The sequence below is a fragment of the Natrix helvetica genome (genome assembly GCF_964273705.1).
Source record: "Natrix helvetica genome assembly, chromosome: 5".
Taxonomy (NCBI): domain Eukaryota; kingdom Metazoa; phylum Chordata; class Lepidosauria; order Squamata; family Natricidae; genus Natrix; species Natrix helvetica.
The window spans coordinates 3,524,604-3,550,422 of record NC_138551.1 but is presented as its reverse complement, the minus strand read 5'-3'; the positions used below and the strand labels follow the sequence as shown (position 1 = coordinate 3,550,422).

Genomic DNA, 25,819 nt, shown 5'->3' with positions numbered 1-25,819 from the left:
CCTCTTCCTTGCCGGTACTTAATGGGAGGCGGCTAACGCGTTTGCCTAACAGGAATCTCTCGGCCTCGTTTTGTTTTTCGGGCGTTTTGTTTTTAAGCCATTTCTCCCCCTGCTCTTTCACAGTCAGGGATGTATTTTTAAAACCTCGGAGATTTTTAAAAAGTCAGTCGTAAGAAGTTATAGGAATTTGTTTAGACGCCCTAATCTCGGCGAAGGCCCCTTCGGACGCTTTCTGGTAACCATGGCGACCCTTTCTCTCATGCGGAAGGATTCCGGGTGAGCTCCCCCAAATTACGCGCCGTTTCGGGGTCTCCCCGCCCCCAGTGGTTCTCGCTAGATCTGGAAAGGTCTTTCGCCCAGGCTGTACGTGCCAGCCGCTCGCTGGCCTCCTCTGTGCGAGACAGGGTCCCATTGGGTTGGTGCTGGGATGGGAGGCCACCAGGCGATCCCAGGCTAACCAGAAAAAACACCCATTATTTTTGTGATTTATCAGCCGCTTCAGCCAGGGCTAATCCTAAGCAGCATGCAGAAATCAAGGCTCGTGCAACATATGCCTTTTGAATCAAGGATCAGCATTTGGGCTGGTCTGAAAAAGTTAGCCCGGGATTAGACCTGGCTAGTTCTTGGATGCAAGACCACCAGGAGATCCTAGGGCTGCAGGAGACCCTGGGAACTTCAAAAACAACAACAGGATTTCCTGCTTGGCCTTGGAAAAGACGACACTTGGTGCCACAAGAAGCCAGGATTTGCTGTAGGACTCCCCACTCCCCGTGGCACACCCTCTTTCATTGGGAATCTTTTGTTATGATTTTGATGTATTCTTATTGTTGTCTTTTTCATTGTTTATTCTGTGGTTCTATTCTTTTACATCTCTTTTTGTTTACGCTGTTTTCATTTCTTCCTTTTTGTCGTTGTAAGCCATCTGGAGTAACCCCCCCCCCCCCCCGGCAAGATAGGTGGCAAATAAATTAAATTAAATTTTAAAAATTAAATTATAAAATAAATAATGGTAAAATGAAATAAATATTCCAGGAGCCTTTAAAGCCATACAAAATAGAATAGAATAGAATAGAATAGGAATAAAGCAAAGGAATTGAATAGAAAAGAAATAAGAATAGAAACGAATAGAATAGAATTAAGAATAGAAATTAGAATAGAAGAATAGAATAGGAATAAAGCAAAGGAATTGAATAGAAAAGAAATAAGAATAGAAACGAATAGAATAGAATTAAGAATAGAAATTAGAATAGAATAAGAATAAAGCAAAGGAATTGAATAGAAAAGAAATAATAGAATGAATAGAATAGAAATAACAATAGAAGAATATAATAGAAAAGGAATAAAGCAAAGAAATTGAATAGAAAAGAAATAAGAATAGAAATGAATAGAATAGAAATAAGAATAGAAGTAAGAATAGAAATAAGAATAGAATAGAAAGAAGGAATGGAATAGAATAGAATAGAATAGAATAGAATAGAATAGAGAATAAGGATGGAATGGAATGGGATGGGATGGGATGGAATGGGATGGGATGGAATACAATACAATACAATACAATACAATACAATACGATGCTTGAAACTTTCATAATTTCTGATGGTTGGTCTGATCATTTCCTATATGGCCATGAGACAGCTGGGCTTAGAAGATCTGGAATCCCTAGCAATTCACAGAGTACATCTGACAGTTAGGCAGAAACTTGCTTTTGTCTGGCAAGAGTCTCTCTAGAGGCCGAACGATGTTAAAGAACTACTCGGAAGCAACTCCACAGGGCACTCCTGGTTCTTTGGGCCAGCCAGCTCTCTAAGCCGGGTCTGTTCTTTCTTTGGGCCAGGGATTCATGGAGCTGGATCAAACACACGACCCCCAAGCTGCCCCCTCTGGATGCCATTCGGCTTTCCGCTATCCTGGAAGACTGCACTGACCAGCTGAGCATCCTGGGCTACATCATGCCTGTTTCCTACGAGGGAAGGAAAGACGTGGAGGATGTAAGTGGAGTGCCAGGTTGTGCAAGTGTGACTGATGGATGTTTGCAAGGAAACAGGAAGTCATCCTGGATGAAGGGATCGATCTGGAAGATCTAGATCAGGGGTCCTCAGCCTACTCTTTCGCCCCTCTGTGCTGCTGCGGCTCCCTGTTGATCAAAATATGTGTCACAACCGCCAATCTGTGACACCCGCCGGGACGTGATTTATTGAGTTTCTCCGCCCATTTTTTTTTTCAGAGTTCAAAATGTTTTAGTTGCGTGCAAAAATAAAAATGTGTTTTCTCTGCAGCAGTTCATTGATTGCATAAATGCAACACCGTAGAGCCGTGATGGTGAGCCTATGGCACGCGTGCCACAGGTGGCATGTGGAGCCATATTCGCTGGCCCGCGAGCACATCTTTCTTTGCCTCTCCTTCAGCTTGACGAACAAGGGATGCAGGACATCCTCTCCAGCCAGCAGGAGCTGAGTACCAAATACAGGAACCTGATGGACAAGAGAGCCGAGAGCCTAGCCAAAGTCCCAGCCGAGTTCGCCAAAGTGGCAGACATTCGGTGGCAGCTGTTGGACACCAGCTCTGACCTGAAGCGCTCCAACCACCTCTTCACCATGGCCACCAGGCAAAGCGTCTTGGCCTCAGACGTCCTCAGGAAGGTTCAGGCGGACAGGTGGGATTCAGAATCAGAATAGAGCTGGGAGGGACCTTGGAGGTCTTCTAGTCCAGCCCCCGGCTCAAGCAGGAGACCCTATACCAGGGGCGTCAAAGCTCGATTTCATTGAGGGCCGCCTCGGGGGTTCTGTTTGACCTTGAGGGTGGGGTGGTTATCCTTGAATTCCCCAGAGCCACTTGTCCGGAATGAAATAGGAATCATCGGGTCTCCTGCTTGAGCAGGGGGTTGGACTAGAAGACCTCCAAGGTCCCTTCCCAACTCTGTTGTTTTGTTACTGGATGATGGTTCTGGGAGATTCCCAAATGGATCAGCTGGTTTGGACAGAAGACCATCTCTACTGGATCAGGCCGGCGGCCCATATTCCTGTTTCCTACTTTGGCCAGTTCAGATGTTCCCAAGGAAGCTTGGCCATTTGATGCTGGTTTGTCTGCATCCTACTAGAAACCTCAAGATATTTAATTGTAGGTTCATAGGTCTCCCTCGTAAACGTTGCCTAGGTGGGTCATGAAAGGTCTGCAAGAGACCCACTAATCTCAAAGAGCACCAAGACTCATATTTCTGAGCCCACTTTCCTCTTGGCCTCTGAGCTGACCCCCCGTTTCCCGTCTCCTCCTGGCAGGAAATACTCCAGTGATGTGCTCGAAGGCACCATGGATGAAATGCTGATGCTGAGGACCTTCCGGACCCTGCAGTTGGCCGTGACTCTGGAGAAGGACAAGAAGACCAACCTCCAGAACCTGGTCCTCAGGTCCTCCCTTCCCTCCTGCTTGACTCCCGTTGCTTTGCCCCCAGGGGTCTCGCCCGGAGACGTGGCCTGCTACTCGTTTGAGTTGGGGAGGGCAGATCAAAACAGGGAGGTGTGTGTGTGTGTGTGTGTGAGAGAGAGAGAGAGAGAGAAGGAAAGAAAGAAGGAAAGAAAGAAGGAAAGAAACAGAAAGAGGGGGAAAAAGGAGAGAGAGAAAGAAAGGGAGAGGGAGAAGAGGGAGGGAGAGAGAGAGGGAGAGGGGGCAAGAGAGAGAGGGGGGGAGAGAAAGAGAGAAGGATAGAAAGAAAGGAAAGAAGGAGGGAGGGAGAGGGAAAGTGAAGGAAAGAAAGATACAAGATAAGAGGGAGAAAGAGAAAGGAAGAGAAAGGAAGAGAAAGGAAGACGGTGCGAGAGAGGGAGGGAGAAAGTAAAGAAAGAGACAAGGGAAGAGGGAAAAAGAGAGAAAGGGAGAGGGGGGAGAAAGAGGGAGAGGGGGCAAGAGAGAGAGAGAGAGAGAAAGAAGGAGGGAGGGAGGGAGAGAGAGAGAAGGAAACAGAGAGAAAGAGACAAGGGAAGAGGGCGAAAAAGAGAAAAAGAAAGGGAAAGGAGGTGAGAGAGAGGGAGGGAGAGCGAAAGAGAGAGAGAAAGAAAGGAAGGAAAGACAAGGGAAGAGGGAGAAAGAGAAAGGGGGAGAGAGGGTGGGCGAGAGAGAGAGAGAGAGAAGGAAAGAAAGAAAGAAAGAGACAAGGGAAGAGGGGGAAAAGAAAGAAAGGGAGGGGGAGGGAGGGCAGCAGAGAGAGAGAGAGATTGAGAGCTTTTTTCTTCCCTGGCAAAAATAACCGGCTGTTTCTCCCCCATTCTGTGTTCTTGGGAAAGGGGTACATCAGGGGTGCCCAATCCTGGCAACTTGTAAACGCTTATGGACTTCAACTCCCAGAATTCTCTGGCCGGTTATTATTATTATTTTCCCCCCAATGCTGTCATCACTTCGGTCACTTGGTCGTAGGTCGAGGACTACCTGCCCCTGGCTAGCCAAAAGGTTTCGCCAACGGCCTCTCCTTTGTTCTCAACCATGCCCCCTCCTTCCCCCCCCGCCCCCATTTACAGGGAAGAGATGGGAAGGAAGAAGATCAAGAGTCTCCAGAAACAGCTGGGCGACATCAAGAAGGAAAAGGATTACGAGCTGCAGGTCAGCCCCAAAACGGGATCATCTCCCAGGCCCCCATGAGGTCCCCGTTCGATGACATCAAAGGACTCGGGCTGTGGGGGTATCGGAATGGTCTAATCCAGGGGTCTCCAACCTCGGCCAGTTTACGACTGGCGGACTTCAACTCCCAGAATTCCCCAGCCAGCCAGCCGTGGCCGTTTCTTCTTCTCTTAACCTCCTAAAGTGGAGAGAGATCGCAGAAGAAGGGATGAAAAGAGAGTAAGCTCTGTTGGCCGGGGGAATTCTGGGAATTGAAGTCCCCAAGTCGTAAAATATCAGCTGCCAAGTGCCTGAGTCTGGACCATGTGACCCTGGGGATGCTGCAACGCTTGTAACTATGAAGAACGGTCCCATTTTCCAGTGCCGTTGTAACTTCGGTTACTAAACGAACTGTTGTAAGTCAAGAACTACCTGTAGTTGAAAATGTGGGTCCGATACAGAGTGCCCGAAATTTGGTCCTGTGATAAAGGGGGGGGGGGGGGAGGCAGTCATCCAACACAAGTCGTAAAGGGGCCAAGTTTGGAGACCCCTGCTGTAAATCGCCTGGGTGGGAAGTAAGGACATAAGCTGGATAGGACCCTGGCCCATCGCTTCCACCATGCCCAGCTCTCAGCTCCCCAAGGTGGGCCACTGGTTCTGACCCACCTCGCCAAACACCAAAAACACTCTGAAGTTAATGATTCCTTCATTAGGAGCCCCAGCAGCCCATTCCTGGCTCAGGTTTTCTTCCACATTTAAGAAGGCCAAAGAGGGAAGCCCACTATTTCTCTTGCAAGCCCATCCATCCAACAAAAGAGAATCTTTGTAGCTTGTGGGGGTCCTTGGTGCTCACTGAGCTTGGTAGGTGTTCTCGCAGACGTTTCATGATCCATGGAAGCAACAGCATCAGTGCTGGAAGGGGAGTGGGGATTGCAGAATGGAGAAGGGGAAGAGGAGGACTGTGAGGTCCTGGGTGGTCTCTGAGTTTGGTGGGGTTTTTTGCAGACATTTCATTACCCAACCAGGTGACATTATCCATGTTAGAAGGGAGTGGGTCTTGTGACAGGAATGGGGGAGGAGAAGAGGAGGAGAGGAAAGAGGACTGTGGGGTCCTTGGGGCTCTCTTAGCTTGGGGGTTTTCTCACAGACATTTCGTTACCCAGGTGAGTAGCATCATCGGTACTAGAAGAGAGTGGGGTTCGCTCTCTATTTATATACAGTCTTTTCTAGAGTAGAATAGAATAAATATTGGAATGAAGAATAGGAATAGAATAAAATAGAATAAATATTGGAATGAAGACTTGAATAAGAATAGAATAGAATAGAATAAATATTGGAATGAAGAATAGGAATAGAATAGAATAAATATTGGAATGAAGAATAGGGATAGGGATAGGATAGAATAGAATAGAATAAATATTGGAATGAAGAATAGGAATAGACTAGAATAGAATAAACATTGGAATGAAGAATAGGAATAGAATAGAATAAATATTGGAATGAAGAATAGGGATAGAATAAAATAGAATAAATGTTGGAATGAAGAATTGAATAGGACTAGAATAGAATAGAATAAACATTGGAATGAAGAATAGGAATAGAATAGAATAAATATTGGAATGAAGAATAGGGATAGGGATAGGATAGGATAGAATAGAATAAATATTGGAATGAAGAATAGGGATAGAATTAAATAGAATAAATGTTGGAATGAAGAATTGAATAGGAATAGAATAGAATAGAATAGAATAAATATTGGAATGAAGAATAGGAATAGAATAGAATTCTTTATTGGCCAAATGTGAATGGACACACAAGGAATTTGTCTAGAGAGAAGGAGGTTACCTAGCCTAGTAATGAAATGTCTGGAGGAAAGCCACCAAGCTAACAGGGCAAAAAGGAGACAATTCTTTTCCTCCTGCTCCTCCTCCCCTTCTTCCCCTTCTCCACCCCACAAACCCCACTCCCTTCTAGCTCTGATGATGTTAGCTAGTCAGGTCATGAAACGTCTGCTAGACAACCATCAGGCACTGAGAGCACCAAAGATCCCATGGAACCGAGTCCAGTCTGGATGGCCACCTCCAGTGACTGGACCCATCTAACGAAAGGTCACCAACCTGTGGACCACTAATATGACTTTAGTGCAATAGAAAAATGCCAATAATTTTTCATCAGACCACCAACATTTTCTCGCAGACCCCCGGTTGGTGACCGCTGGTCTAGCAAATCTAAACTTCCTTCCTTTTTATGCTCCACCCCCAACCCCCCCCCCTCTATCCCCCCCCCCCCATCATCCTGGTTCTTTCACAGAACCGGAACGAGATGATTGCCTACCTCAAAGACCAGCTTCAGGAGATGAAAGCCAAAACCGACATGGAGAACCGGTACGTCAAGAAGGACACCGAGCTCCAGGTGGCTCAAGCCCAGAAGAAGTGCTTTGGGACCGAGAACGATCTGCAGAACGAAATCGAGGCACGTTTTCCTTGGTGGGGGGGAGGATTTGTCTTGGGGGTTGGGGGGGGGGGGGAGAGAGAGAGACACACACACACACACAAGCGCCCAAATTTTGGTGATATTGAATATAAACTCACAGGATTTGTTTCTCATGTACATGTATCCATCTGAGCTGTGTTCCTCCTCGGTGTCATATACAGTATGTGGGTGGATGCATAATTTTGTATTTATGTATTGTTTATTTATTTTGTCAGGTTTATGTGTAGTGTATATTGGAGGTGGTAACCCTTTGAGAGTTGGATGCCATGAAATTTCATTTTAATGTACGCTGATTGGTGTACATTTGAAGTGACAATAGTCTATTTATCTACCGTATCTATCTATCATCTCTTTCTCTCTCTCTGTGTGTGTATGTATATATCTATCTTATCATATATATCATCTATCTACTTGTCTATCCATTCATTCATCCATCTATCTATCTGTTTGTCTATCTATCCGTCTATCTGTCCATCTATCTATCCATCTGTCCATCCATCCGTCTATCTACCTACCTATCATCTATCTACTTATCTGTCTATATCTATCATCTATCTATCTATCTATCTATCTATCTATCTATCTATCTATCTATCTATCTATCTATCTATCTATCATCTATATCATCTACTTATCTATCCATCCAACCATCCATCCATCATCTATCCATCCATTTGTCTATCTATCCATGTCTGTCTGTCCATCTATCTACCCATCTGTCCATCCATCCATTGTCTATCTACCTACCTATCATCTATCTACTTATCTATCTATCTATCCATTTGTCTATCTATCTGTCTATTTGTCTGTCTACCCATCCGCCCATCCATCCATTATCTACCTACCTACCTATCATCTATCTACTTATCTACCTACCTACCTACCTACCTACCTACCTACCTACCTACCTACCTACCTACCTATCTATCTATCTATCTATCTATCTATCTATCTATCTATCCATCTATCTATCCGTCTATTTGTCTGTCTACCCATCCATCCATCCATCCATTCCTCCCTCCCTCCCTCCCTCCCTCCCTCCCTCCCTCCCTTCAAGGGTAGAAGCCCCACGGAGAGGGGATGATAGTTTGATGCCCAGATTTCTCTTTTCCTCCCGGAGTTCAGAAGCTGCGGAATGAAATGGACAAAGAGATCCGGATCCACATGGACATCGAGGCTTTCCTTAGGCAGCAGCAAACGGTGGGTGGCCCCCTCCTCTCCCTCAAAGGGGTTGCAAGAACGTTCTCTCCCCCCTCGCCCCCAAAACCTTTTCCTTTGGCACCTGCACCTTCTCCCTTTACCCTGTACAGGTAGTCCTCATCTTACGACCACAACGGAGCCCCAAATGTATGTCATTCAGTGAGAAATTCGTGAAGTGCGCTTTGCCCCATTTTACGGCTTTCCTTGCCTCGGTTGTTCAATGAATCACAGTGCAGTTGTTAACATTACTAACCCGGTTGTTAAGTGAATCTGCTTTCCCCTGTTGACCTTGTCAGGTCGCAAAAGGGGATCGATCACGTGACCCCGGGACTCTGCGACCGTCATAAATACGAGTCGGTTGCCGAGCATCCTAGTTTTAATCACGCGACTATGGGGGAATGTTTGCTACCGTCGCAAGTGTGAAAAACGATCACAAGTCACTTTTTTCACTGCTGCTGTAACTTGGAACAGTCACTCAATGAACGATTGTAAGTTGAGGACTACCTGAAGTGGAAAACATGGTGTTGATCGGTTAGGAATATGGAGTGTGGGAGGTGGGAAGACGTGAGCTCTATAACCATGATGGCTAACCTTTTTTGTCATTGTGAGCAAAAACAGGCTGCGGGGAGCGCACTGCACATGCCCTGTTTTGGGCCTAGTGGGCCCCCCTGCAGCCTGCTCGGAGCTCCCTCCCGCACATGCGCATCTCCCGCGTGTATGGCAGAGACCTGGAAAACATCGGGCTGGTGGGAGGCCAGCGCGCATGTGCGGTAGAGCTGAGCTGGCGCAATGGCTCGCGTACCTGCAGAAAGGCTCTGCATGCCACCTATGGCACGGGGGCCATAGGTTTGCCATCATGGATCGAGTGTGTGTGCGTGCAATTCAAAAAGAAGCTTTTGTGAAGGAAGTTGATAGGGACACTCAAAGGACGTAGCCATGGCCTTTCCAAAATAGGTGGGCTTTAATTCCCACAATCCCCCAGGGCCACCACTCCCAGTCCCCCGGGGCCACCACTCCCAGTCCCCCGGGGCCACCACTCCCAGTCCCCCGGGCCACCACTCCCAGTCCCCCGTGGCTACCACTCCCAGTCCCCCGGGGCCACCACTCCCAGTCCCCCGGGGCCACCACTCCCAGTCCCACGGGGCCACCACTCCCAGTCCCACGGGGCCACCACTCCCAGTCCCCCGGGGCCACCACTCCCAGTTCCCCGGGGCCACCACTCGGGGCCACCACTCCCAGTCCCCCGGGGCCACCACTCGGGGCCACCACTCCCAGTCCCCCGGGGCCACCACTCGGGGCCACCACTCCCAGTCCCCTGGGGCCACCACTCGGGGCCACCACTCCCAGTCCCCCGGGGCCACCACTCGGGGCCACCACTCCCAGTCCCCCGGGGCCACCACTCGGGGCCACCACTCCCAGTCCCCCGGGGCCACCACTCGGGGCCACCACTCCCAGTCCCCCGGGGCCACCACTCGGGGCCACCACTCCCAGTCCCCCGGGGCCACCACTCCCAGCTGTACATGGCTGGCAGAGGAATTCTGGGAGTTGTAGTCCACATGTCTTTAAAACATGCTAAGCGACCACATGCCTCTCCCAAACAGAGCATAGAAGAGAAGCTGGAATACTGGATGGAGAAGTACGAAAAGGAAACCGAGGCCAAGCAGCAGGCCCTCAACAACCTGAAGTCCTCGAGAGCGGCCGACCAGGCCTCCCTGCAGGAACTGGCCAAGCAGGTAGGAAGGGATGCATCAGCCGTTCCCATCTACACACACACACACACAATCACCAGGAGTCAGTGAGTTCTAGTTCCACCTTTGGTGTGAAAGCTGGCAGGATAATATTGGGCCAATCACCAGGAGAGAGTAGGTTAGGTTAGGTTTATTGGACTTATATGCATAAGAGTAAGTTCTAGTCCCACTTTAGGAATGAAAACCAGCTGTTTGACTTTGGACCAATCACCAGGAGACTGTGAATTCTAGTCCTGCCTTAGACAAGAAAGCCAGTTGGGTGACTTTGGGCTAATCCCCAGGAGACAGTGAGTTCTAGTTCCGCTTTAGACATGAAAGCTGGCTGGGTGATCTTGGGTGAATCACCAGGAGACGGTGAGTTCTAGTTCCACTTTAGGCATGAAAGCTGGCCTGGTGACTTTGGACCAATCCCTAGGAGATGTTGAGTTCTAGTTCTGCCTTTGGCATGAAAGCTGGCTGGTTGATCCTGTGTGAATCACTAGGTGAGAGTAAATTGTAGTCCCGCCGTAGGCATGAAAACCAGCTGGGTGACTTTGGACCAATCACCAGGAGACTGTGAATTCTAGTCCTGCCTTAGACAAGAAAGCCAGTTGGGTGACTTTGGGCTAATCCCCAGGAGACAGTGAGTTCTAGTTCCGCTTTAGACATGAAAGCTGGCTGGGTGATCTTGGGTGAATCACCAGGAGACGGTGAGTTCTAGTTCCACTTTAGGCATGAAAGCTGGCCTGGTGACTTTGGACCAATCCCTAGGAGATGTTGAGTTCTAGTTCTGCCTTTGGCATGAAAGCTGGCTGGTTGATCCTGTGTGAATCACTAGGTGAGAGTAAATTGTAGTCCCGCCCTAGGCATGAAAACCAGCTGGGTGACTTTGGACCAATCAGGAGGAGACTGTGAGTTCTAGTTCCACTTTAGGGATTAAAGCCAGCTGGGTGACCTTGGACCAATCACCAGGAGACTGTGAGTTCTAGTTCCACTTTAGGGATTAAACCAGCTGGGTGACCTTGGACCAATCCCCAGGAGACTGTGAGTTCTAGTTCCACCTTAGGCATGGAAGCTAGCTACTATAGGTATCTTTGAGAAACCGAGAAAGACAGTCCATCCCACGCCACCCCCACCCCCACCCGAGACATAGGAGCAAAGGACTATGAAGAGAAGACGAGTGAATTCAGATAACCAGGTCATGTTTCCGTAAGGGGAGAGACTCCAAAGCCCATCTCTCCACTTGCTTCCTGCAGTGCGTGGCGTGCGAGCTAGCGATCATAGAGGACCGGAAGGAAAAAGAGAACGCGAGGAAGAAGGTCGAGCAAGATGCCCTGGAGATGAAGAGTATCTTGAAGGTAAGAGGCGGCTTCGGTCTTGAAGGGCTGCAACAAGGGTGGGGAACCATGGGCCTTTGAGGACTTGTGGACTTCCCTGGCAACAACTACCAAACCCACCACTTAATGGGCTTCCTACCATCCTGGGGTCCCCGAGCCCATTGGCAGAGCCAGGCCTTTCAAAAGACTGTCAAAGCGAGGGCCAATGTATCTCAGCAAGGGTGACGTTTCACAGGGTGAGAGCCTCCACTAAGAAGGCCCTTCTCCTAGGCCCCACCAGATGGACCTGCTGAAGAGAGAGGACCCATAGCATCCCCTGCTTCCCTTCTCTGGTGGGTTGGGTAAATGAAAGTGGAAAAGGTGGAGCATCAAATAACCCGTCCTGACGTGGGCACCAAGCTTGGGGCTGCCCTGCAGTAGGCCAGGGTGCTGTGGACGCTAACCAGGCAGAGAGCTGGGCTTTTGCACCGGTGTCGGTTGAAGGAGTCCAGTGTGCCAGGCTGGCTCTGGTGGCCGGGAGGGGGTTTTGCCAATGCCTGTCTTTTCTTCCAGCTGCAGGCCTGGTGGAGGGGGATGATGGTCCGTCGATTCCTCGGCCCTTACAAAAACCTGAAGAAGATGCTGGAGGAAGAGCCGGTCGCCAAAGACAAAGGGAAGAAAGGGAAACTGGGGCCAAAGAAGAAGAAGAAGTGATGGAAGAGTTTGTGCTGCCCTCACCACCTCCAGTCTGTCTGTGCCCCTCGGAAAAGGAAGCGGTTTTGTATTTTATTTGCTCAGGGGATTCAAAATAATTAGAAACGTTCGCTCTTCGAGCACTTGTGTCTCTCATTTGGGGAGGACCCATCCTCGGGTATCAAAGGCAGGTGTCTTTTTCTTTCTTTTTTTAATGAAAGAGAAAAGGGAAGCAGCTAATGGCCAAGGGGAGTACCCAGACTTTAAACTAGTGATTCTAAGGTGCAAATATTGGGGGGGGGGGGGATTTGTCTCAAAGAATTCAATGAAATTGTTGTGGCCCGCCAGCATATTTGGACAGTGAGGAGGTTGGGGAGGAACATGAAGTCTGGGGAAGGCTCTGATGATGGCTCTGTGTCGGAGGCAGAGAGGGGGCCAGGGCCGTATGCCGGTTATCAGCTGCCTTCGGAGTCGGAGATCAATGGGGCAGAAGAACAGCTGGAGCCTGTTCCCAGGGTGCGCATGCGCAGAGTTGCCAAACAAAGGGAACAGCTAAAGAACAGGGGTCGACTTGGGAGTAAGGCCACAGGTGGACGATGAATGGCCCCTCCCAGAGGAAACAAAAGAGGAGTGACAGGGGAGTGGAGTTTGCAGGAGAGACAGTTAGTTCGCTTAATTGGTTCCTGACTCTGAGGCTCCTTGCCAAGTACTGCAGATTACCAGCCTGGCAGCTCTCCAAGCCAGAGAAGGTCTGTGACTGTAAATCCTCCCTGGAAAGACTTTGCTGGAGGTGAATGAGCAGAATTCAGAGTCAATTAATAAAAGGGGTTTTTATTGGGATCAGGAGTTTGCTTCATGCTCTTGGGAAGCCTCAGTCAGAACAGAAATTGCAATGAGAAACACATACATGTGGACCTTGATGCTCTCAGATGTTCACAATTTTGGAAATGTCGATAGAAAAACATTACCAAACATTATGTGGTCCTCTACATATGATCAAATTAAGCCCAGAATTTATATTGCTAAGTGAGATAGGTACGTCAATTTCGTCCTGTTTTATGCCCTTTCTTACCAGTTTGTAACTGAATCACTGCAGTCGTTAAGTGAATCTGGCTTCCCCACTAATTTCGCTCGTCAGACGGTTGCAAAAGCTGATCACGTGACCTTGGGACATTGCAACCGTCATCAATATAAGTCAGGTGCCCAGAGCCCAACATTTGACCACGGGACCAGAGAGACGCTGCAGTGATCATGTGAAAAATCATCATAAGTCATTTTTTCAGTGTGTTGTAAGTCTGAACACTCACTATAAAGGAACTGTTATACATCGGGAACTACCTGTATTTAATGTCCATCAAAAGACTGTCCTCCATTAAAGAGCAGAAAGTGCAGTCCTAGTATTTATAGAATGAGAACTGGAAGGAACTTGGAAGCTTCCCCAGTATAGGAGCTGTACAACACCTCTAGCAAATAACCACGGGCTCTCTTTGACCACCATAAAATGAAAAATTAACCCCCAGATCACTTGTCTTCATCCATAGCAGCGGTCACCAACTGGTGGTCCATGAGAAAATTTCGGTGGTCCGGCGAAAAAGTATTTGCATTTTTTACATTGCACTCAATCAGGGGTCCTCAAACTACGTCCCCTGGGACGGATATGTGCAATGGACGCTTGTGTGGCTGCAGAGAGTCTCCCCCTTCGGGGTCTTTTTGTGGGGGTCGGAGGGGGGCAGAAATTCCCACTTGGGGTCTGCTTTGGCCTCCTGGTGGGGGGCTTTGGGCGAAGGCTGGAGGGAAGAGCCGCTGGTGGGGAAGAGCCGGAGGGCCTCGTTCCAGTGGGACCGCATCACGGCCTGGAACTGGCTGACCATCTCAGCCACCTGAGCCTCCAGGCACCAATACCTGACCTTGCACTCCCGCAGGCCTTCTCTCTGCTTGGAAAGCCTATGCTCCTAGTCCTCAGTGAGGCGCTTCTGCTGAGCCTCCTTCTCGGTCAGATCCCATTTGAACTGAGCTGTTTTGCCAACTCTTTCTCCTGGGGGCTGCTTCGCTCCAGCAACTGCTTCCTGTTGGGGCCCTAAGGAGCCCAGGGGGGCAGGCAAGGAGGGGCGAGTAGAGGCCGGTGAGGGCCCCCTCGATGTGAGTGACATCGAGTTGGCCACGCCCATCCAGTCACATGGCCACCTAGCCACGCCCACCCGCCGGTTATTAGGCAGATCATATTAGTGGTTTGCAGGATTTAAAATGATGAATGTGGTGGTCCCTGAGGTCCAAAGACCCCTGATCCATAGGATATTAACTCTGGCAACCTGGATATTTGTGAAGACAGCCAGTGAAGTGACACAGCTGTCTTTCCTTTAAAACCAAGGTTTACTGGAAAATCCCCTTGAAAAGATAAGCGTGGGATGAGAAGGATTTCAACTTTATTGTAAAATTATTGTGTAAGCCCTTTTAATGACAGCATAACTCAGGGGTGTCCAAACTTGGCAACTTTAAGACTTGTGGACTTCAACTCCCAGAGTTCTGGGAGTTGAAGTCCACAAGTCTTAAAGTTGCCAAGTTTGGACACCCCTGGCATAACTAATTTAAAGTCGTGATAGAAACCGAAATATAAGAGGCCGAATAAACGCTTCTGTTTTCAGAGGCAGGTTTTAAAGCTTTTTTTTAATTATTATTATTATCATTATTTCAAATCACCCAGGTTTGGAGTTTATTATATCAGGTGTGCTAGAAACGGTCTGGTAACATATACAGGCAATTGAAAATAAAACCCATGATATTATGACATTATATTTGATAGTCCTCCGTGGAATGTATTTACAGACATAACAAATATAGGAAATATTTTTTTTAAAAAAAATTCTTTGGCTACGCTACTACTTACACCGGCTTTCCCCCAGCGTGGTACCCTCCAGATGGGATGGATCACCAACTCCCTTAATTCTGAGCCAGCAACTGGCGGGGGATTAAGGTGTTTGTGGTCCAACTCATCTGCCCCAGCACCAGCTGGGGAAAAGCCAAAAATTACACTTTTAGAGTTGCCAGAAACAAGGATAAAGGGAATCCCTGGTCTCTGGCCTAGAGAAATTGCGAATTGTAGGGCACTGAAAAAAACCACAACTTTTCAACCGTTCTACCGAGAACGTCAACGTTTTAACACAAAACTTTTCATTTCCCTCCAGATATAGCACCGGTTAGGACAGAAGGAAGGTGGAAACTTTCCACCTTCCTTCTCTAACTTCCGTCTCTAACTTGGTTAGGAATCGAACTGCTGTGAACGTTCCTCAAGCGAATTCTTTTTGCAAAACACAAAACCTCCGTGCTATTTTAAGGGAGTGCTCCGTGCAAACATCCTACTCCTGGGAGACTGTGCTTGTTGGACTGATTGGCTGGGGATGGTAGTAGCAGTAACTTTCCTCCTACTCAATGAATAAAGTCATTTATTTTCTCTGCAACCCTTGCCCGCTTCTCTAGGGGAGGCAAGAGATGGTGAAGCAGTTATCCTTAGATCCGGATCCAGCAAAAATAAAAAAAAAATAAAAAAAATTGTGGGTCTGCTTTCCACACAATGACTTGATGTTTGACCCAGGATTTAGGGAATGAAGATGGCTTGGATGAGCAATGATTGATCCACATACAACAGGCATTCAAGGGAAATGCCAGGCTGATTCACTGGTTTCTGGCCAATTCCATACCTGGTCATGGGGGATAATGTGGCCAGGTAAATGCCAGGTGTGGTAAGAATGTGAATTCACACCCAAAAGGAAGGGACATTAGCAGGGACGCTCTCAGCCAATGAAAAGACAGGCTCCGGATGTCAGTTGCAACGATTCATAGTTCCTTGATTAAAAAAAAAAAACCCTAGCGTTGAACTAACGTAACAGCAAATACTGGGGGGGGGGGGGGATTGTGCAGGACCAGGAGGGACCCCCCCATCCAACTGTTAATCTTCATAAGACCGCCATCCGTCGTTGCTTCTACCAACAATTTTAACACTTTTTTTGTTTCCATCAACTATTAAGAAAAACAAATTGCACATAAATAGAGCAAAACACAAATTCCTCAAGCCGTTTCAAACCTGAATATATTTTTTTTAAAAAAAGATTTTGTTTGTTGGGTGTCTTTTTTTTCTTTTTCTTTTCTTTTGGTGTAACGACAACCAAATCATGTTGAATTAACTGATGCTTTTTTTTTTTTCATGCCACGGGCAGCTGAAGGCAAAAGCCAGCCTCGAATGGAGCCAGAAAACCGATGCAGCAGGCGGTTATCACACCGATGCTGTTTCGGGCAGGGGTGGGGTGGGAAGAGAGAGACGGACTGTGACGTTTTTCTGCCTGTCAGAGCTGCACCTGAAGAATGTCTTCTACGGTTCCTGCACCCGAAGCCAGCAAAGCGTCCCATAAGGGTAACCTGCCCATCAGTGGGTAACCCATAAGGGTAACCTGCCCATCAGTGGGTAACCCATAAGGGTAACCTGCCCATCAGTGGGCATCCCATAAGGGTAACCTGCCCATCACCAAAGCCCATCCGCACAACTGAACTGCGAGGAATAATTTCCAAGCCAAGACACGCAACTCTACTGCCGAGGCTAGAGTTATTCAGCGGTGGCAACGTTTAAGGCGGGTGGACTTCCGACTCCCAGAATTCCCCAGCCAGCCGTGTCTGTTTTCTCTTAGCCTCCTAAAGTGGAGAGATTTCAGAAGAAGGGATTACAAGAGAGTAAGTTCTGCTGGCTGGGGAATTCTGGGAGTTGAAGTCCACCCACCTTAAAAGTTGCCAAAGTTTGAACAACAGTGGCCTAGGCAAAAAACAGACCTTCCCCCAAGAGGGAGAAACCGCTTCAAAGCAAACCGTTTTCACTCCAAACTTGCCCCAAATGTCCTTTTTAACCCTTTGGAAGTGCCTCAGGCTTGAAATCTCAAAAACAGGCTTCTCTTGAAGTCGAGACCCTGAACCAGCTCAGTTGACCCGTGAAACAAGCTGCTTCTAATTCAAAAGACGTCACTGGGCGCACCCCAAGGAAAAGAGTTTAGGATTTCCAAAGGCTGACAAACGTATAACGCTGCAGGAGTGTGGGCGTTAAAAAAATGTGAACTTTCACAGCGAGCGATGAGATTTCTCAGGCGAGCTGGGTGCGAGTCGCACAAGAACCACCGATGGGTAAAACAAACGGGGAGGAACTTTGCCAGCAGACAGAATAGGAGATGGCAGATTTAAAGCCGAAAACTCAAATCCTACAAAACAAGACTTCGGGAAAAGTGGCATGGTGTCCCTTCAAAAAAACCATTATTTCGTGAGGGTCCCCAAAGCCGGGGGGTCCCTGAAGAGCAGAACCAATGAGTTTTAAAGCAGAAAAATGAGACCTTCTGGACTCTGGTATGTTTCGTGCACCTCTTTCCCTACAAAGCCATTTCTGCAAAAAAACCACCAGCCACCCCAAGAGCTTTGCAAGCTAGAAGCAGCTGTAACGAAAACCACACAGGATTGCAATCAGATGCTCTTCTTTGGCTTTTGAAGAGGACTTGGTGTGACCTTGGCAAGGGAGGCCAGTGTTGTTGTTTTTTTTAAAAAAAAACTTAAAAATTGAAGCGTATCGCAGGGAGGCAGAAGCCGGCCGTGCTGAGAAAGAGACGAAAATAAAAAATAAAGAGCGATGGAGGTGATGAAGGAAAAGGGGAAGGAGGAAAGAAATGGGAAAACCCTGCAAGCATTGCCTATTTGTAGCTTGGAGAAGCAAACAGGAGCTTGAAAACAAACAGGGCTGATCGGAAATCAGGTGGGGGCCCTGCAGCTAAACAGAGGGAAAAACATTACGGTGCTGTGGATCAATTCCCAAATTCCTTCCAATCTACCATGCTTTTACCTCCTCCACACTGCACTTCTGTCACGAGTCACCTTCACTAGCTTTAGCTTCACTTGTGAGTCCGAGATACCATCTCAATCATTTGCAAAGCGTGTGTTTTTTTTTAAGTTCTCCGGTCCTGCAACGACTGAGAACGGGGACTTCATTCCCCGGCAGCTGAATCATTTTGACTTCCCAGCCGATGCATCTCCTGCTACTTAATCAGGAATTTAATGGCTACAAACTCCTTCCCAGGCACCTTGAAACACCCAGCTTCCTTTAGGGATCATTACACAGGATTCCTTCTACAGCGGGGGTGTCCAACCTTGCCCACTTTACGACCGGCGAACTTCCAACTCCCAGAATTCCCCAGCCAGCCAGCTGTGTCCGTTTCTTCTTCTCTTAAACCTCCTAAAGTGGAGAGATTGCAGAGGAAGGGATTACAAGAGAGTTAACTCTGCCGGCTGGGGGAATTCTGGGAATTGAAGTCCAACAAGTCGTATAGGGGGCCAAGGTTGGAGACCCCTGCTCTACAGCACAACAGTGCTGCCCCAATCCTATTCAAACCCCGGAGCACATGCCTTCCCACTCACAATACAGGAAGTGGCTTTCACTGGGATTGGCCACAAGAGTGGAAACCGTACTTTTTTTTAAAAAGAAAAAGACGGAGGAGCTATTTCAGGGGTGTCCAAACTTGGGAACTTTTAAGACTTGTGGACTTCAACTTCCTGAATTCTGGGAGTTGAAGTCCAAAGTCTTAAAAGTTCCCAAGTTTGGATACCCTTGATCTATTTGAACAGGGTCTCAGTTGGAGAGATCCAGCCTGCAATTCTCGCCAACCGGCAGAGGCTCGCGGTTTGTTTCTTTTGCCCGCCGCACCATCTCCAGGATGAAAAAAACTTCCAATTTTTATTCCGCTTTCTCTTTTCCACGTGGGCAAAATTCCGCTCCGGGCAGATTGAAGGTGTTGCAGCTGCTTTTCCAACCGGATCCAAACCGTGCCTGGTTCACGTCAAGAGTTCTTCCCAATTGCCCTCTCCAAGTAAGTGCTTAAAGTGGTTTGCAATCTCACATTTTATAAAAGCTCATGAAGAAAACTAGGACGATGAACAGGAGGAAAAGAGGAGAAAAGCTGGATTGGGTCAGTTGCTTGAGGAGGGAAGGGGGAGAGGAAAAAGCTGCTCTTTCAAGCACCCAGAAGGGCATCTAGCTGTGCCCCATTCTTCTTCACTTCACAGGCATCATGGATAACGTTTATCGCTCGAGCTTCAGCTCCTTTGTGCTGCTAAACAGGAGGGGGGGGGAACATTTGAGGAGTGATATTAATGTCGTACCAAATTCTCTCCAATTCAGGCCTCCGACTTGCTGATTTAGGATCGAATTGTGCTGAATTTCCCACACGCCTTGCAAACCCATGGGTGCCTTTGTTTTTGTTTTGTTTTTAAATTCCTGTGAGAAACATCTCCATGGGAAGCAACGAGGGAAAAGGACAAAAGAAGCAAAAGGTATCAGAGGATTCAGGACTGGCTAAGGACCCTCGTCGCGGGGGTCCTTCCAGAGCTGGCCTGATCTGCGGGATTGTTCGGAGCAGAAGTGCAAAACAAAACTAAACAAATATGGATTTTTCCTCCATGTTAAACCTAGCAGGAACCTCACATTTCTATAGTCGTGGGGTTAAAAAAGTCCGCCTTCTTTTATCTCCCCTGCCCAGATTCCCCCAGGATGAGATTTCAATAGGAAGCCCAGGGGCTCCTGGAGTTCTCACCCTGTTCCCTCCGCCCCAGAAAAAAAAACAACAACCCCACTTTTGCAAATCGCGAAGGTCTGATGGAAACTTTGGTGACCTCCCTCCCTCCCACCCCCCAAAAAGTGGAGAAACGAAAAGGCCAAAGCCTCCCACGAGGAAATTCAGGGTCCGGCGGTCGCTCTTCGAACACAAAGACAGTCTGTGCTTGGAGAAGCGCCACCCGCACTCGCCTCCTTCCGTCAGCCCGGGGGAAGAAGTTCTCGGGGCTCTCCTTAGGCAGCGCCCAGGTGGTGTTGCTTTGGGGGGGCCCATTCCAGGAGGGCCTGCACAGTCTCTGCCACCTGCGCCAACCCCTTCTCTTCTAAAATGTGCAGAGGCAAACACAGTCGCTCCTAGAAGGGGGTGGGGGAGAGACACATACAACACAGGGACACAAAAGGGGGAAGGGGGAAAAAAACAAAGGATGAGGATGAAAAATGGATAGGAAAACAGGGAAGCGAAATTAAAATTTGGACAGGGGGCGAAGGATGGGATGCTGGGGGTTGAATGCACGGAGTCCCCAAAGTGCTTTTCCCAAAAAAGGAAACTGGGTTTTCTCAGTTTATTGATGTATTCGGCCGAGGGCGTATCAGAGGCGGACTAGCAAGATATATTATTCACATGTCCTCTCGATGAAAGCAACGCCGTGAAATATAAAGGTCAGAAAGATACAAAGGTCTAGGCCGGAGTTCCCCAAACTTTCAGGGTTTAGCGGCCCAGAGTGGGGGCAGCCGGGATGACTTTGTGTGGAGGGTCAAGCGCAGGGTTGCGCCTGCAAAGTTTGGGGCAATGCTTATGCACGTGGGGGTTGTGAGCACCCACGACGAGGTTTGCGCAGGTGCATGTATCCCAGCCGGTCATTCGGCTCTGTAGTAGTGGGACGTGGCCCACAGGTTGGGGTCTTCAACTTTGGCAACTTTAAGACTTGTGGACTTCAACTCCCAGGGTTGCCCAGGTTTCTGGCTGAGGAATTCTGGGAGTTGAAGTCCACAAGTCTTCAAGTTGGAGTCTTCTGGCTTAGGCCATCTAACCATTGAAGCATCGTTTATATGAACATCAACAACAAAAATCAGAATCTGGACCAGTATTTGACCTCAGCTTACAGCCGGGGTCACAATGCGATCTACAGTTTGAGGTGGGTCCCCAAAGTCACACTAACTGCGCTGTTCATACACAGAGAGTCCCGTCAAGACTCGGTGTGAGGTGCGAATCCTATTCAGGATTGTCCATGGCTGATGGGGTAATTCAGAGGCTGCCAGTTTTCCCGTGGGGTGATTTCTCTCTCTTTCTATGTCTGGGGCGTTCAACGGCCCATTGGGCTTTTTTTTTTTTCCATCGGGAAAATATTCTAAGCTGAAGAGCCGAGGAAGCTTTTTGAGTGAGAAGCGAAACCTCTTCAGGGAAAAACCAAGAAAAAAGCCCAGTTGCCTCTTGGAAAAAGCACCTTTGGGACAAGCATGACCTGGATGGTGGACTCGAACGCAAGACCCTTCCTTGTCCTCCTGGGATTCAAAAGGGGAAGGGGCTTCCCTCAGAATCCTTGCAGAGGCTGCCCACCCTCTCTTGACCCGTAGGGGCCCTCGGTCACAGAAGCTTCCTTAGCCCAACCTACCTCGCAGGGTTGTGGTGGGGAAAATGGAAGGAAGGACCGACCCAGATGGATGTTATCTTGAGCTCCCAACACGCAATGGCAGTCCTTGACTTACAACCCTTTGTTTAGGAGCCGTTCAAAGTTACGACGGCACTGGGGAAAAAAAGGGACTGACGACCGTTTCCACACTTACGACCGCCACAGCATCCCCACGGTCACATAATCAATTGACTCGTATTTCTTGCCACAGTTGTTAAGTGAATCGCTGCAGAGTTTGTTAATAACACGGTTGCTAAGTGAAACCGGCTTCCCCATTGACTTTGCTTGTCACATGGTCTCAACAGGGGATCACGTGACCCTGGGACACTACAACCGTCGTCATAAATACGAGTCCGTTGCCGAGTGCCTGAATTCTGATCACGCGACCATTGGGACGCTACAACGGTCACCCGTGTGAAAAACGGCCACCAGTCCCACCAATTTTCCGGTGCCGTCGTAACTTTGAACGGTCCCAAAATGAACTGCTGTAGGTTGAGGACTACTTATACATCCCATCACACATCAGAGGAATATCAAGGAAAGAAACAAACCAATGAAGATGTTAACCAACAGCGAACCACCCTCCCAATTCAAATATTTTGATTTTGGGGTTTTTTAAACCAAAAATTCTTTTAAACCAGAGGGATTTTTCTCTGGCCTTCCTTGCACGTGGCGGGTGGGTGTACAAGCAAGGTTGTTGTGTGCAAGCCAGTCTCCTGCAGAGTTCACTTCATGACGTGAGACCCCCCCCCTTCCCCTCTTCGGACACTAAGTGAACAAGGACCACCCAGCCGCATTTGGAGGTGACTTTTATTGAACCAACGAAGCCCAGAAAGCAACAGAGCCCGCACCAGCCTGGCGACAAGAGGTGTACAAAGAGAAACGTGCAAAACAGGCGTGCGTAGCAAGCATCGAAGGGGGAAGAAAAGCCAAACTCTTATTAGCAGTGGATTTTCTAGGGAGAATCAAGTACAAAGAAAACAAGCCAGAGAGAAACGTTCTGATTGGTGGAATTCATTCACGAGGTGTGCAAGAGTGACATTTTATTTGATTAGCCAGGCAAGAGACGGATTGTTGGAAGGGACCTTGTAGGTCATCTAGTCCACCCCCCCCGACTCTACAGCAGTGATGGCAAACTTTTTTGGCACCAAGTGCCGAGAAGGTAGCGTGGAAATATTTGCGCATGCGCAGGCTTGTCAAGGCTGCGCTCCAGAGAAGCAAAACCTCCGGGTTCTAACGCATGCGCACGCCCGTCGATCAGCTGCCCGGCATGCATGCACAGGCTAGTTTTTGGCACTGCTGCACATGCGCAGGGATCGCACTCCGGAAAAACCGAAAGGTTGTGTGGAAACATTGTGCGTGTTTGTCGAGGCCACTCTCCGTAAAAGCCAGATTTCCAGGTTCTGGCATGCATTTGCACTCCAGTTTTTGGCACTACTGTGCATACCAAGGACAGTTAATCATTTTGCACTTATGCATGGCAGAAACCCGGAAGACAAACAAAGCCGCGTGCTGAGCAACATGTCTTCATGTGCCCATTTGGGCCTGCATGCCACACATTTGCCATCACGGCCCTACACCATTTCTGAGAGGACCGTGTGCTAAACCGCAAAAGGCGTTTGGTTCTTAGCTTAAGGCAGGGAATGCAAGCTTGAATAAGGCTGGACAATGCAGATTGGTTCTTTCTAGACCAATGTTTCTCAACCTTGGCGATTTTAAGTCCTGTGGACTTCAACTCCCAGAATTCCCCACCCAGCTGGCGGAGGAATTCTGGGAGTTGAAGTCCACAGGACTTAAAGTCTCCAAGGTTGAGAAACACTGGTCTAGACCCTTCTCCACTACGCTTGGGGAATCAAGAGATTTCCTTCTTTGGGACAGCACAGACCCGATCCTGGGGGTGATCTGTAAGCACTCAGGCCTGATCCCGGGGGAGCTTTCTTCCACAGATCACTCTTGTGCAATCTCCGCCAAGCGGAGGAAGTGAACTCCCTGAGCTAGGTGACTTCTAGGGGAAAAGCCAAAATCCTAAATTCGGATTTAAAGCTGCATGAGCTACACAGGAGCAGAGCAACAGGCCTCGTTCGGCCAGCTTCAGGTAAGCCACCTGCTTCAGCTTACAAGCGCTAGCAAGAACAAACCAAGTCTTACGGAGGAAAGGATCCAACTCAGAAAAAGAAATACAATTCAAGGGATATGAAAAGGGGGGGGGGATCTATCAGCTGCAGAACCATGCAGGGAATCCTTAAAGGTTTCCCACTGAAGAGGCAGCGGCCATCAAACACCCCAAATAATTAACTGCCTATTAATAATGCGATTCAGGAATTATGCAAGGAAGGTTAACCCAAAATAGGTTTGCACAGCATTTCCTTGCACCTGTTTGTAAACCTTCAACAAGAGTGTTTCACGTGTTTGGTGCTCTCGGAGCTCGATTGTTCTCATGCAGACGTTTCAGGACACAAATAGGTAACACCATCGTGCCTTGCTCCTTTCTAACACTGATGCCGTTACCTAGTTGGGTCAAACGTCTTCAATGGTGTCCAACAACATCAATGGAACGGCCTGGGGGTGAGTGGCCAAACCACCCTAGATTCCTAGAAGGGAGTGGGGTTTGCTGTCTATAAGCAAGCTGCTGGTATATAAACAGAGAACAAAGCCCACTTCCTCCTACCGCTGATGAGGTTACCTAGTTGGGTCATGAAATGTCTGCCAGGAAACATCCAAGCACAGAGAGCGCCAAGCGCCCCACAGTTCAATCCTGAGCTACAAATATTCCATTTTATTGGTACAATCCTCTCTGCAGGTTGAAGTAGGACCTGACGGGTCAGTTGGCTGTGAACGTGGACATCTCTGCCAAGAGGAGAATAGAGCGCAGGCACGGAGCTCTTGCTCGGTTAAGCTCCCAGCGAAAGAGGCTGGATGAGCAGAGAAGCCAGCCCTGAGAGTCTCCAGCGATGGTGGCCCACTGGGCCAGCCAGGGCAATCCAGGCAGGAATGTCCTATTCGGCTGAGCAAAAGGCAATTCCTGGAGCCTTCAGATCCCTGCCCAGAGAGAGCCACAGGATTCCCTGAGAAAGTCTAAAGCACCACAGGGCATTAAAACGGCTGAGTCGGGGTCCTGAACTGGGTCATTTCCTTGCAGACATTTCATTACCCAACTAGGGAACATCATCAGTGCTAGGAGGGGAAGGGGCTTCGTTCTCAATGCGGTTAGCTAGTTTGGGTAATGAAATCATCCTCACCATCAGTGATGGGATTCAAATAATTTAACAACTGCCCTAATGACCGGCTGGGTGGGCGTGGCCAAGGGGTGTGACAGGCAGCAGTCGGCCTCCTGCATCCCCTGGGAGCAGAAATGGCCTGCGGGGGGAGCACCCCCCCTTGCACCCAATTTTGGGCCTAGTAGGCCTCTCTGCAGCCTCCTGGGAGCAAAATCAGGGTGTGGGGGGGGCACCCCCATTTTGGGCGTAGTAGGCCTCCCTGCACTTACCTGGGAGCCAAAACGGGGCATGGGGGAAGGACTCCTGGAAGGGGCGAGGCCAGCCAGCAATTTAACAACCGGTTCGCCCGAACGAGCCTGAACTGGCTGAGTCTCACCACTAATCATCATCACCATCTCCTTTTAACGATCCCATAATCCCTTGCGGGGGGCGGAGTCTGGGCAACGGAATGGAGCTAGTGGAGTGTTTTACTGGCCAGCTGCCCTTCCTGTCGCCAGGGTGGAGTTCTGTTCAGCGGAGATATTCTCATTGTGCCCAGAGAGAGAAATATCTGCCTCTACCTAGGATCCAACTGCACCAACTCCAGTTTGGGTGATGAAACGTCTGCAAGGAAACAACCAAGCTCAAGGGAGCACCAAGGACCCCCCCCCCCCATTTCAACCCTGAGCTACAAATAATTCTCCTTTATTGGGCTGAGAAGATTCAGCCAGGGCTTCACCTGAGCATCAAAGGTCAAGTGCGCAGAGGAGAAATTTTTTGGCAAGGCTGCCTAAGCATGGAGGGGTTTCTCCCAGCAGAGGCCAGTGTTAAAGCTAGGGCAGGGGTGTCCAAACTTGGCAACTTTAAGACTTGTGGACTTCAACTCCCAGAATTCCCCAGCCAGCAGAGCTGGGAATTCTGGGAGTTGAAGTCCACATGTCTTAAAGTTGCCAAGTTTGGACACCCCTGGGCTAGGGTGAGGGCTCGCTCTGCTCAAAAAGCCCTTTAAAGCAGCCTTCATCCCACTGGGCTCCCCCCCCCAGCTGTCACCCCTCCCTGTTGGGGGCGGACAGAGGCTTATATTTGGGGTGCCTTCAAGTCAAGCAGGGTTCCTATTTTGGAAGCTGAGAGAGCTGAGCAAGGGCTCCCCATCAGCCTGAAGCAATGATATGGGGGAATTCAGGCAGTCCTCGACTTACGGCCATCACTGAGCAAGACAGTTCAGGCGTGTGTCTGAACTAGGGACTGAACTTGGAAACCAGGTTGTAAGTAGGCCCAAGGTAGGTCGTAACTTCAAACAGTCGCTAAGTGACAATCGTAAGTCAAGGACTACTGGTACACTTGACAT

At 48.8% G+C, this 25,819-nt stretch overlaps 2 protein-coding genes across 2 annotated transcripts in view; one reads left to right on the top strand and one right to left on the bottom strand.

Annotated features, from left to right (window-relative positions):
* Positions 1–87: 87 nt before the first annotated feature.
* On the top strand, positions 88–12,292 carry DRC9 (dynein regulatory complex subunit 9). The gene is made up of 10 exons (XM_081956125.1): positions 88–276; positions 1,835–1,988; positions 2,406–2,653; positions 3,276–3,404; positions 4,509–4,590; positions 6,898–7,059; positions 8,206–8,280; positions 9,882–10,013; positions 11,264–11,365; positions 11,897–12,292. The coding sequence occupies exons 1-10, from the start codon at positions 242–244 to the stop codon at positions 12,035–12,037; spliced, it is 1,260 nt and encodes a 419-aa protein (XP_081812251.1). The 5' UTR covers positions 88–241; the 3' UTR covers positions 12,038–12,292.
* Positions 12,293–19,723: 7,431 nt separating this feature from the next.
* Positions 19,724–25,819, bottom strand: part of LRCH3 (leucine rich repeats and calponin homology domain containing 3) — a 123,287-nt gene continuing 117,191 nt past the window's right edge. The window contains exon 21 of the mRNA XM_081956043.1: positions 19,724–19,997. Within this exon, the coding sequence (XP_081812169.1) occupies positions 19,878–19,997 (120 nt within the window). The 3' untranslated portion in view covers positions 19,724–19,877. The remainder of the gene's footprint in view (positions 19,998–25,819) is intronic.

Excerpts from the sequence above, each read along its gene's own strand:
- DRC9 (XM_081956125.1), top strand. The coding sequence starts at position 242 with ATGGCGACCCTTTCTCTCATGCGGAAGGATTCCGG. Across the intron at positions 277-1,834 it reads CTCATGCGGAAGGATTCCGG|GGATTCATGGAGCTGGATCA; the intron begins GTGAGCTCCCCC and ends TCTTTGGGCCAG. Across the intron at positions 1,989-2,405 it reads GAAGGAAAGACGTGGAGGAT|CTTGACGAACAAGGGATGCA; the intron begins GTAAGTGGAGTG and ends CCTCTCCTTCAG.